Consider the following 13,119-nt stretch of genomic DNA (forward strand, 5'->3'; position numbering starts at 1 on the left):
TGAGTATCTACAACCATTTGTAAAACATAGTGGAGGGTTGGGGCTGCACTTCAGCCAGTAAGTGTTTATGAAAGTAGAAAAATACAGGCAGATTTTCATTGACCATGGAAAACCATTTGGAAAGTGTTTGGCAGAGTCTTCATTTTTCAGTATGACAATGCAGTAAAAGCACACCTAGAAAACAACACACAATGGCACATTATAACATTATTTACAAATGACAAGAAAGCTTGCCTGAGAAACCAAATACTCATTTTCAATCTTAACATACTCAGTTTTCACCTTTTAAATTGTATTTACATGCACATTTGCAGACATTTCAATAAATTGCTGCCACCACTTCCCCATTTTCAATATATAAAGAAAAAAGGAATCCCTTAAGACTTCTGCATAGTACTTCATAATTAGTAAACCTGACCCAAATTTAACAAACTCTACCCTCAACAGCTAAAAGGCTTTATAGATCACTTGACAATTCCAAATCACTAATGGATTCAAATGGACTTACAGATTAGACCAAATAAGAGCCCATCTTTTCCAAGTGCAAGTGTAAATCTGAATTAACTGACAAACTCGAGGGTTCAGGGTGCGTCTTTGACATAATTTATTCAATAATCATACATTTTAATATAATGGATTCATCATGATAGCCATATAAAATATTTACAGAGCAAATCATTTGTAAAAATGACAGATTCTGCTGGAAAGTATATGTGCTTATATTGTAGAAGGCGGTAATGTGTCAGCAACTTCCAAGAGCGAGTATGTGCCACTGAAGAATCACTGATCCCGGAAAGTGACACCTCACATGTGCAGTTTCTAGGAAATAATTAGCACAGCTTGAAGTCTAAAATGGTGATCTGAGATTAAGAAAGGCTGCAGGTGGACTGTTTGGAGTCTCTTCCCTAAGCAAAGAGAAAAAAGTTACAAAGATTCACCGCACTTGTACACGTCACATGACAAAAAATGTATTAAAAAGCAATTTGGTCTCATCTTCTACCAAAAAGACTGTTTAAAAAGGAAGGGTTGCTGTGACAACAGTGTACCTACATGCGTTCTTGTTAGCATGCTACTGACGGATAAGCTTTCCTGGTACCTGTTGTCTCTGCTGTTGGCGTCTGTATTCTTCTTCACTGGCAGCGAGAGCCTGAGCGAGAGCCAGATCCTCCTGCTCCTGAGGGCTGAGACACAAACAAGAAAATGTTAGTGGGGAGAAAAAAAAAAAAAAAAAACACATTGGAAGGACTGAGAGAAATTTGTTCAAAAGAAGGAAAGGAAAAAATAAATAAATAAATAAATAAATGAAGAATATAATTATTATATGAAGCTGATTTTCCTGGCTCAACATGGACATTCAGTCCACACGCAGAGATGCAGTTAAAGATTTTATCTTTTTATTTCTATCCATTTTTAAAACTAAATCAAAGTCCACGTGATTTTTCCTTGATGGAAAGAAAACATTTTTGCTGGGCACCAAAATTGACCTCCCCCAAAGACAAAGAAAAAAAAAAAAAGTCAATGTTTGCATAAACACATTATGCAGTTTTTGTTATGGACTTAAAATTCACTGCTACTCTGCTGATCTGAACCAAGCCCATAAAAAAGGTCAGCAACTCCATAACGCGTCATAGCACCATGAATTTTACATGAGTTTATGAAACATCCTGCATCATGTTGTAGTGAGTCATGCATTAGTGAAGCATCACTTGTGTATATAATTTACACCACCATACATTACATTTTATAAACATCAGGTCTGCTAAATAGCTGTTTTGGAGTTTCCTATCATAAGTGTGAAGAAGCTAATGATTGGCCGTGTGGTGAAACTGTCTCTGTCAATTAAGACCGCTTGTTTAGGGGAATAAACTTGCAGCAAGCAAAGCTGAGGATTCAGTTTCCTTTAGCAATTCCAGGAAAACTGTCAAAACAAAATTTTTAAATATGTTCACACCATGTAAGATAAAAGGAAAAACTGCAGAGCACGTTTCCTCCTTTATTAAATCTAATAAACCATCTCTATGGTTAAGATATGACATTAGATATTATTGCTTTCTATTACCGAGTTGATTGGAGGACTGAAAGTCAAGAGATGTATGAGAAGCACATCTCAGCCACACTGTGTGCGTCTCACAGGCTATCTGCTACTGGAAAAATGTTTCCAAGTGGAATAATATTTCCATAATGCACATAGATATGAGTGTTATAAAATATTTAAACCCCATAGAGGATAATGCAACAGCGATATTAGAGGATAAAATAATAGTCCCCTCTCAACATATCTGACACTCAAAAGCTGCTTTTACACATTTACCTGAACTTTCCTAGACACTGCATGTCCGACACATTTAGATCAGGCATTAAACAGTTTTCAATTTGGCAGCTTGCGCATACCGAGTCAGTGTTATGTTCGACTGGATAAATTTGTCAATTATCTGGTTGGTTCACAGTCAGTGAGTGGTCATCATGTTTCCTGTCTGCCTGCTCGAGTCAGGCAGTACCTTTACCCAAACCAAGGTATTTCAAGTAATTAAACACAGCTGAAGCCGACTCTCTGCCGCTCTGACCTACATGTAAGAAAGGACTTTTGAATTTATGTGTGAAAATAGACAACTACTACTTTTGGCTGCTCCCTTTAGGAGCTGCCACAGCAGATCATCTGCCTCCATCTCACCCCATCCCTAGCATCTTCCTCTGTCACACCAACCAGGGCTCTAGAGTGCGACCAATTTGGTCGCAAATGCGACCAAATTTTTCAGTGGTGCGACTAAAAATAAATATTTGGTCGCACAGGTGTGACCAACTGTTCCTGTAACAAAAAAAAAAAAAAATCTCTGTAACTCTCCGTGTGGTCAACAACCGACACACATTATGCCCCTATCATGGACTAAACCAATCAGAGATAGTCAGGGGCGGGACCTCTCTGATTGGCCGTGGTCCAGTTGAAAGTGCAGGTGGAAGAGAGAGGTGAGTAGCTTGAATAAAGCGATATCAATTCATTAATGGATTCCACACAAAGACCTAAACACGGAGCGGACCCAACACATCAGAATCAGCTTCGTCTTTCTCGGCTTTCTCACCCGACGGCCCGAACACGGACACGCTGTCGGAGCTTAGCGATTCTTCGGGTCCGCGCTGTGTCTTTTTGCGCTGATTCTGAGCTGCAGGTTTTGCCTCTCTCCAACCAAAATTCACCGAGCCAGCAGCAAAAGAAGCAGCAAACTGCGCTTCACATTTGATCAATGTCGTCATGAATTCCCTCTGACTTTTGCTGTTTTGCTTCCACCACGATAAAAATCACACTTCCTGCACAGCTCTCTCTCTCTCTGTACTTCAGGAACAGTTTCCCGTCTCAAATCTGTTTTCTGCATTATTCATTCGCTTATTACCCACCAGTCTAGCGTTGTTTACAGCGCTTTTTCTTTTTTCACTTAAATGACCTCGGACAAGAAAGCCTAATTTCTGCTGTTCAATACTGAAGAAATTTAAATTTCTTAAAATTATGCAAAATTGCAGAATATTGCAGAATATTTTTAAGGTTATCTGCTATAAAAAGCCAGACCAGGAAAATCTCCTGTGTTTTATTCTCAGATACTTTCACACAAAGGCATCTGCGGTGATTTTCACAATTCTGATGAAGTCTCATGTGTATCAGTACTGATAAATGATCAGAATTATAATATTTCTGACTGTCTGAGGCTAAATTGAATCAAATCAGGACTTTGAGAACCGGAATTGAATGGATTATAGAAATCAGTGATGATACTCAGCCCTAGTGAGCAGCCTAGGCCTGAGAGAAGTGGATGTACTGTAGCTGTGGGTAATAAGAAAAGATGAAAAGAACTATTGATAACTTTTTTGTTAAGTTAAGGCCTGATCTATCTGAAATTCATAGCCAGTGCTCTGACACGGTGCCATCAATATTTGAATGCTGAAAAAGCACAGTGTATCCAGAAAACACATTATATGCTGCAATAAATGCACTGCCCAAGCGTCCCCTCTCCCCACGGCCTTTCAGCAGCAGACAGCAGCAAACAGGTCGTCAGAGGAGAAGATGATGATTAAGTTTAACATTTTCTACAATATTGACAAAGCACTTTAAGCACAAGTTTGTTAGTTAATAATTTAGAAATTAATATTGTCTGTATAGATTTCCCCCCCCAAAGAAAGTGCACATGTAAAACTGCGGTGTTAAGCGATGCGGTTGAAAAATTTGAGTGCGCCTAACTTTTGTGCCGGTACGCCTAAATTTTTAAAGTTAGGCGTACCGGTGCGCCCATGTCAAAAAGTTAGTCTAGAGCCCTGCCAACCCTCTGCATGTCTAACTCCACTACATCCTCTTTGGTGTTCCTCTTTTCATACTGTCTGGCAGCTCCACATTTAACAACCTTTGTCCAATATATCCACACTCTGTACTTTATCCAGACCATCTCAGCCTTGCCTCACTAACCCAGTCTTCAAACTGCCCAACCTCAGCTGCCCCTCTGATGTACTAATTTCTAATCATGCCCAGTCTCACTACTCCCAAAGAAAATCTTAGTATCTTCAGCTCTGCCTCTTGTCTTTCTGTCCAAACCATATATGCTAGTAAGGCTCTTGATGATTGTTTTATTCAAATACAAATTCAACTGCTAGAAAACTTTGGATTTTTTAATTTGACCACTCCTTGAGGAACGTCACATGAGGTTCATTTCCTTCTCATCAAATGCAAAAAACAATACAACCTGATAGCCATGGTACCATAAGAGCACTTGTGTTTGCTGATTCAGTCTGATTCATTAACATTGTTTAACACTTAATTTTCTCCGTTTGCCTTCCCTTTCATTGTTGCTCTCAATGACTTTCTAAGAAGCAGCACTTTTAAGCTGAATGTCAGTGAGAAAAACACTCCTCCATTCACACCAGCACAGACATGAGTGGCTTCAAGGGGGGTGAACAATTTTGGCATTCGGAGAAAAACATACTCACCTAAGTGCTGGCGCAACTGTCTGCCTTGAATCAGCCAAAGACATCTCCAAAGCTCTTTGTAAAGCCTGTTCTTCTGTCTGCAATGAGAGCACAGCACCACACCTATGTTTACATTGACCAAACTTTTTTTTTTTTTTTTAAATTAATGGCATCATGCTGTGTAAACAATATACATACCAGGCCGGCCTGAAATGATGCTGATGGTGGTATAACATTCTGAGCTGAAACTGAAGTAGAAATTCGCTGGGCAGAGCTAAAAAACAAAATTGTGCATAAATAAAAACAAAAAACAAATCTTAAATTACAAACATTCCCCATTTTCTCTGACACCTTTAAATTCAATACGAGCTAAAAACACTCACCCAGTGCTGTGACTTCTGCTATTTGCATTCAGACCATTAGAAACAGGTCTTGTGTTTCCTGAACTAGAAGAACTGGAAGTAGAGGCAGATGTGGAGGAAGTACCTTGGGTCCTCATTAAAGCAGCATGTCTGAGACATCAGCAATTAAAAAAACCAAACAAAAAACACAACAACAACAAGGGGAAAAAATCAGTTCAAAGGTCCACACTGTCAGATTTCAGATGAAAGAACAGCATTATCGATGAACAGTTCAATGGTACTCACCCAGATTTGGACGGAGGTTTCCCGTCAGTCTTACAATCGTGGTCTAGTGGGTGACGGTGTTTAAGACAGTAATTTAAACGACACTGGTCACAGGTAACTCTTATCATCTCCTTCTGCTTACAGCCTCCTTTCGAGCATTTATTTGTGAAAATCTGAAAAAGAAAACATCGTCAGTTATTACTTTGTGGATTCTAACTGGCTGCTGGGTAAAACACAAATCAGTGTTATACTAACCTTTCTCTTTCTTTGTGCGGGGTCGGATTTACAGTCCCGATCAATGTGTTCACCAACTTTAATGTCAGGCATCTCTCCTCTCTTGACAGGAATGGGAGTGTCACACAAAGGGCATACTGGTACCTGGATATCCTACAGGGACAAATATAAGAAAAAAAAAGAAAATATTATTTAAAAAGGAAACATGATTACAGAACACCAAAACAGTCCAGTAGATTACTGTGTCTACTTTTGCATTTCACTTCAGTAACTGCTTAAACTGAGGGGGAGGAGAGCCCTGGAGTCAGAGCCAGTGTCCTGACAGCATGGTAGGTGCTTATTGTTGCTATGTGGAGAGTTTATTTCATTTTTTGGCAATATTTTTGTTTGTATTTATTTATTTATTTGTTTGTTGTTGAGGGTGAAATCAGATTTTCCCTGTCTTTTAGCCTTTTTTTTGCCTGGATCCTGCCTCCTTTTCATTCAGGAATTTGTTACAGTCACCTGGCAGAAACAACAAAAACACCTAGTGGAAAAGGAGACAAGGAGGCAGAATTTCCTATAAATTTTAAGACTTTATTACTAATTAAACTCAGAGATAGACAAGCTGAAAGAAAACAAAACAACAAAACTCTGGACGCAAAGATTAAAAAGTCAAAGCACTCTCCCCTCCACAGAGGAGGAGTAGACAGACAAACACTGAGCTACTCCCTCCCTCATCTAAAGTACTCCCTAACCTGATTACTGTGTGGAGTCGGCTGCAAAGAGCAGCACCTAATGCAGGTGAATGAGGGTAAAACACACACAGGAAAACTACAGCAGGCCCTGCTAAGGCCACAACAGTTACCACAACCTCTCTCACTAACTGTAAACATAACATCAATTGCAGCCACAATAAGAACAAAAATGTGAAAAGCATGAACAGCATTTATCATGATGCAAATAAATGCTAAAATATACATTTTTCTTAGACTCTAATATTAGGTTGAAATACCTGAAAATCAGGGACATTTAAAACTAAAGGATTTTTAAATGATCATTTCTCTAATCTTGTGTATTCTTGCCCAGTAATTACATACTTTAAACAGCAATGTTGACTTTAATGAAATTTATAAGGATGTTGTAACTAAATAATAATAAAACATTTTCAACAAAGCAGTAAATCTGTACTTTAGGTATCGCTTACCTTTTTGTAGGATGATGTGCATTTGTGATTTGCATAGGTTATGTGATCCTTGCAGAATATCTCTTGACAAGCATCACATCTCATAGGCAGAAAATCTGTATTGTCGACAAAGTTATTATTATTAAAGTTCCAACCAAGCCTCGAAACGTAAACAATGGAGGGAACATGACTGTGCGCTTTAAACTCACCTAAACGTTTGCAGGTCTTCTCAGAGCAGTGCTCTCCTAAATCTGGGAACTCCATCTCTTAAAGCTACTTTTGAAGCAATATCCTGTGAATTTCAAACCTAAAGGAAGAGAAGGGAACATCTCACGGTAAGACTGGTCTTTCTGTACGCCAGCTAATGTTTTTATTGTGATAACATATGGTTACGAGTCCCTGATCTACGATGAGATTGCTAAATTGCTAGCCAGAAGCTAAGCTAACTTAAACGATTAGTTTAGTTACATAACCAAGTTTCTCTCAAGCTGGTTGCGATCTTGTGACAGCAAAGGGAAAAAAAATGTCCGATATTGAATCAGAATTATAAAATATTTTCAGCTGACGCTATTAACGCTTGCTTGATATAATAACACAACTACTTAGCACTTAAATAGAGCTAACAAATAAGCCAGTATGAAACTGTCTGTAAACGTCGAACAGGTGAAACCAAACAAATTAGCTGCATTTGTTTTAGACTAGACCTCAAAAAAAGGCGTAGTAAACATGTTTAAAAGACAGCTGTTTTGTTCATGTTTATGTTTGCTTAGCTGTTTGCTTAGCTAACAAAGCTAGCAAGGTGAATCTGACAGTTAACCTTAGCGTTGGTCTAAATTTCACTCACCAGATTCCGTTTTCCTGTCGCTCTGCTGTGCTACTGTAGGAGGCAATAACGTTATCTTAACTCATCCACCTTAATTCTGACTTTGTCGGTCCTTCTTGGTAATAGTTTCACGGGTGATCCCTTAGCACCGACATCTGCGTGCTGTTATGCTCAGCTGGCTGTTTTCGTCGAATTTTGATGTGTCACGCACGCTCCTCCCACGTCAGGACGTACTCTACGTCAGAGAAACACGTCATCCTGGGTGTAGTTTCCTAGAGCTGAATCACAGATGAAATGTCTGGAAGGATCCACAGTTTTACTCACTACTCATGATGACTGTCATTTATCTGGACGCCATGTAGCTGCTACAAAGAAATTGGTCGATTTTATTATTTTTTTAAGAAAGTTAAATGAGATTATTATTGTTTTTATTATTTTAAACAGGGGTATACAAACACTGCTCTATTCTGACAGTTTTTTTTTTTATTTCACAGGAAGTGGTGTGACATTCTTAAAAATATTTTTTAAGTAGGTGAAACCACAGGCTGTGAGTGAAACAAAGACAAAGCACAGTATCAGATTGTGTCATAGCATACTACAGTATCTACCTGGCAGACATGGCAACATGAGCGTTTTATATATTTGCATTTACTCTCGTAAAAATGAACAATCTTCAAAAGAAAGAAACGTAATAATAAATGAAAAAGTTACACTGTGATTTATCATGAAATTCTAATGGCTTTGTACCAACATATACACTAACTGAATGGTAACACTAGTGTCATATAATTATAAAATAAACAGCTATAAGCATACAAAGTCATTCATTACAGTATTCTGCATAGCCTATTTCTATGAACTGTACCAGTAACAATCCTATTGAAGGCTTTTGCTCTTTTATTTTATTTTATTTTATTTTTTTGGTCTTAAGAAAAGCCCAACTTGGATCTTGACTGTGCCTACCAATCTCTTCCCTGAGACATTTTCACAGCTTTTTAACAATATGAAACAACCTTCAGAAGCTCTACTTAATGTAACAAATGGGATACTTTGAATTTGATTGTGTCCTGTATCAGTTTGTCTGTTTTTCCCCTTAATTTTTTAAAAAAGAAGAAAGAGTTAAAAAGAGTTGAAAATACTTGTAATTTGTTCCTGGAATCACTAGGATCTCTGGCAAACTGATCACCACATTTATATCAGCCGGAGAACCAGGTTACTTTTATTTTGAAACATTTAACCTGAAAAGCTGTTGCCTACAAGTCACAAAAACATGTGTAACCTGTTTGAATTATGATTTTATGATGTGGAGACCAGTGCAAACTCTACATCTAAAACATTATTTAAGAGGAGTGAAAAATTAGTTTGTGGTTTTAAAATATTTCCCAAACTGTGATGAACAAAGTATATCTTGCCATACTTTGTTTATTCAGCTCATAGAGCTATAACCTAAATAGACACTGAGCGAAGAAAAACAATGAAAACCTTTAACAATCACATTAGTGCTGTGTGTAGAGTAGTTGGAGTTCTCATACATTGCAGGATGTTATCTTGTTCACACCGACCCATAGTGGTCACAATGTGTAACTGCTCCACAGAGAATAAGGACACTGTAAGCCAGCTTAGTAATAATAGTGGTGGCTTAAAGTTTGCTTGAATAATAACCACCTTAATATTGATATTATGAACCCCAGCAAAATGTAATGCAGTTGAAAAAAAAAGGACCTAAATAATAATCTATCAAGCATTCTTCACATCTGTGTGTAAGAACACCCGCTTTTCAGGTTCCCTGTAGCTCTGGCTAGCATTGAACAAAAGACTCCCATGTGTTCCTCTCTTGAGTGCAGAGAAACATAATGACACTTAACATCTCTTCAGCATTTTCATTTTCTGAAGCACATTATTTTTTTTCAGGCAAGCGATGCAGTCAAGAACACTTTACTTGTCAGGGGCTATTTCTTTCCCCAGCCTTGCATGTACTTCCAACACTTCACAGTCCCTGCCAGCTAATTGTCCTTGAAAAAAGGGTTGTATCTTAATTAATTTCTCACTACAGTTCCCTTTGTCTGGCTCCTATTCATCAGTTGAAGTGACGCGTAAGAGTGAATCATTATCATAAATTCGACATAATAGTCTAAAATTGAGTTTCACCTTCTGGGCTTTTCCAGAGCCTTTCAACTGTATATAGGTGTTTGTTGAGTTTCATTGCTTTTATTCACAGACAAGGTCAATAGAAGTCAGAAGTAAGAAAGGGTGTAACGAGGATCTTTATAGGACTATATTATTTACAAGACCATTTCTCCTGAGTTTAATACCTTTCCAGATATTTCAGACAAAACTGTTTAATGACATGAAGTCAAATTTATATTGGTTGTATGTTTAGTAGGAGTTCATTTAGTGTGAAAAAGCAGAATGTCTCTCATTATTTCTCTTCCTTATCTGCAGGTTAAATCTAGGCTGAAAAGAGTAATTTGTTACTCTTCTGTATGCATCTCAGGATATCTTCTTCCTGCAGGCTGTGAGGGAAGAAGGAAACAGACTTCTGAGATTGTTCCAAGTCATCAGTAAATAATCAAGTTTTACATTTTGTACTGCAGCAGCATTCTGCAAATCTTTGTTGTTAAAGACCAAACTTGTTTTCTAGAAAAGGGACACATCCTTACATCTTCACAAGTCCAAAACATATTCATTAAAGCACTGTAAATTTTATCCATAAAGAGTGGATTTTTCCAGTGGAGTGGGTTATGTTAAGAAACTTGAAATAGGAGAGCAATGGGTTTGATACTAGATGTTAAGGATTATCAGCATATTATCCAGTTCCTGTCATTAAGTCGTATTTGAGGTCTTGGATCCAAACCTTTTGAAGGTACAGAGTTTTTTAAAAGAAATGTGACACTTTTGTTTAATTTTTGATCCCCTTGTTTGACTTTGTTGATACTGAATGCAGTGTATGTCATGTGTTTTCGTTGGTTTATTAATGGATGAATGGATGGATAATTGGCAACACAGATTGACAAAGAAAAGGTGGGACAGTTAGGGTGTTAAATAAGGTAGACAGGAGTACTTGGAGTCCAGGCATATGTTAAGAGAGTTGTGACAAAGGCAAAGAAAAAAAAGGCTTGCACTGAGTTTTATGTAAGGCTGGACAATAAGGAACGAGAACAGGACTTGTATTGACTGGAAAAGCTGTGCAGCAGGTTAGGGTGCTTAAAGATAAAGATGGACTACTTTGAACCAAATAATTAAACTGAGGTTCCAGTGCAATAACTTTTTTGTCGTGTTTAAGTTTTTCATTGCCAAATTGTACAAATTAGTGCAACTTATTAGTGTATGAGTAGAATTCAGCTGAAAAGACATGAGGACTTTATTGGGTGGGGCTTGACCCCTGAGGCCCATACATAACAGACACTGGAGGAATATAGAAATGGTCAGAAGGAGTTGCACTGTGTCTTTGTGGATCTAGAGAAAGCATAGGATAGAGTACTGAGACAAGAACTGGTACTGAGTGGGGAAGTCAAGAGTGAGAGTTATCCAGGGCATGTATGAGGATAACAAGATAGTGGTAATGTATGTGGTAGGAGTGACAGATGTGCTAAACGTACAGGTGCAATTACATCAGGGTTCAGCTCTAAGCCCTTTCTTGTTTGCAGTGGTGATGGATAGGTTGACAGATGAGATCAGGTAGAACTTTCCATGGACTACGATGTGTGCTGACAGCTACTCATACAGTAAGGAACAGGTGAAAGAGAGCCTTGAGAGTGGAGGTATGCTTTGGAGAGAAGAGGAATGAACCTCAGTAGAACAGAGTACAGTAAAGATGCAAGGACTAGAAACAGAGAAGGTGGGTGATTTTAAATAACTTATATCATACCAAACCAAAAAACAGTGCACCAGAGATGTGAAGAAAAGAGAGCAGGTAGGGTGGAGTGGATGTAGATGAATGCCTGGGTATAAGTAGTAAGAATAGAAGGAAAGGTTTGTGAGATGGTAATGAGACATAGTGAGGCCTATTGACCAACAGGATGTCAGTGGAAACTGTGCTAATGTTAGAAAGGGGAGAAGGTGTGTTTGGCATCAGGGGGAGAAAAGGAAAAGCAAGAGTGTGGAGGTGAGAGTACTTTAAATGTCGGGACTGTGACTGGTAAAGTAAATTGAAACCCTGTATAATGTATGGTTTGGAGATGGTAGCACTAACATAAAGACAGGAGGCGGAGTTGGAAGTAGCAGAGTTGAAATGCTCAGATTCTCATTGGGAGTGACCGAAAAGGACATTAGAAATGAGTATATCACAGGACCTGCTAGGGTAAGAGGTTTGGAGACAAAGAGGCAAGGCTGTGATGGTTCGGACATGGAATAGAGGGATAGTGGATACATAGGACAAAGGATGTTAAGACAGAGCTGCCAGGCAGAGGAAACAGAGGGAGACCACACAGAAGATACATGGATGTAGTGAAGGACATGCAGAGGGTTGGTGTGACAGAGGAAGATGCTAGGGTTAGCATGCAATGCAGAAAGATGATTTGCTGTGTCTCCTTAGTGAAAGCAGCCAAAAGAAGAAGAAGAAGAAGAAGAAGCAGAAGAAGAAAAGGAAGAAGACTATTAAAAAGGATTTTGTGTTTCATATGATGTTTCACAGCTTTTTTATAATAAGCCTTTTGAGATAGGAAGAAAAAAAAAAACCAACGGGGAATAACAATCATCCATACTTTGGTGTTAATTATGTGCTGTATTCAAGGATTGGCTAAAATTCTCAATTTTACTATTGTTTGGTTTTAGCTAACTTGATTTAGACTGAATAGGATTCATAATACATGCCATTTTGTGGTCCTGGAATTACAGTTAAGTGTCTCCCTGGCAAATTGATCATCACAGATATGATTTGTCAGCCAGAAAAATATTTTAGTGCTCTCTATCTTTTGAAATATTCAACCCCAAAAGACTCCTTGAAAGTAATGCAGTTCATGAAAATGTGTGTAATTCAGTTTTATTAAAAAGTTTTATAGAGCCATATAATAATAATTCCAATCGACATTAAATATTTAAATCCAGGACCAATCATCCAATCTTCTGATAATTTGCCAGGAATGGATTCCTAAATTTTAGTTTGGACTGTTCCCTATAATGAGTGAGCATAATGTAGTGAAATAGACTTTAGCATTGTTTTAGATGGCACACAGTTTAAATCTTGCGCAAAATGATGGCTTAAAATGTTAATTTATCAGAGCAGAAACCCTGTTGGTTTAATTCCCCACTAAGTGGTGTCTTTGCAGGTTTCACCAGATGATGGCAGCAGGATTCTTCCACAAGCTGGCACTCTCTGGGTTAAGGGA

At 38.2% G+C, this 13,119-nt stretch overlaps 1 protein-coding gene and 1 long non-coding RNA gene across 3 annotated transcripts in view; one reads left to right on the forward strand and one right to left on the reverse strand.

Annotated features, from left to right (window-relative positions):
• LOC147332885 (uncharacterized) overlaps positions 1-13,119 on the forward strand; it is a 107,592-nt gene that overhangs the window by 30,451 nt on the left and 64,022 nt on the right. The window lies entirely within an intron of this gene.
• Positions 581-8,000, reverse strand: zfand2a (zinc finger, AN1-type domain 2A). 2 transcript variants are annotated; one of them, XM_086289682.1, is made up of 10 exons: positions 7,814-8,000; positions 7,179-7,276; positions 6,991-7,085; positions 5,826-5,957; positions 5,592-5,743; positions 5,328-5,456; positions 5,143-5,218; positions 4,966-5,042; positions 1,097-1,181; positions 581-905 (listed from the first exon to the last, which is right to left on the reverse strand). In XM_086289682.1, the coding sequence occupies exons 2-10, from the start codon at positions 7,231-7,233 to the stop codon at positions 867-869; spliced, it is 840 nt and encodes a 279-aa protein (XP_086145808.1). In that variant the 5' UTR covers positions 7,234-7,276; positions 7,814-8,000; the 3' UTR covers positions 581-866. The 2 variants fall into 2 exon arrangements, with proteins under 2 accessions (XP_086145808.1, XP_086145809.1); XM_086289683.1 differs by having other exon boundaries at positions 1,051-1,181.

Source organism: Aulonocara sp. 'chitande type north' Nkhata Bay, linkage group LG4, assembly GCF_057382095.1.
Source record: "Aulonocara sp. 'chitande type north' Nkhata Bay isolate Kocher_YH1m ecotype deep benthic linkage group LG4, A_spYH_male_GT1.1, whole genome shotgun sequence".
Taxonomy (NCBI): Eukaryota; Metazoa; Chordata; class Actinopteri; order Cichliformes; family Cichlidae; genus Aulonocara; species Aulonocara sp. 'chitande type north' Nkhata Bay.

Coding starts and splice junctions, on each gene's coding strand:
- zfand2a (XM_086289682.1), bottom strand. CDS start 7,233: ATGGAGTTCCCAGATTTAGGAGAGCACTGCTCTGAGAAGACCTGCAAA. Junction 5,744..5,825: donor CCGCACAAAGAAAGAGAAAG/GTTAGTATAACA, acceptor TTTCTTTTTCAG/ATTTTCACAAATAAATGCTC. Junction 906..1,096: donor GCCAACAGCAGAGACAACAG/GTACCAGGAAAG, acceptor CTCTTTGCTTAG/GGAAGAGACTCCAAACAGTC.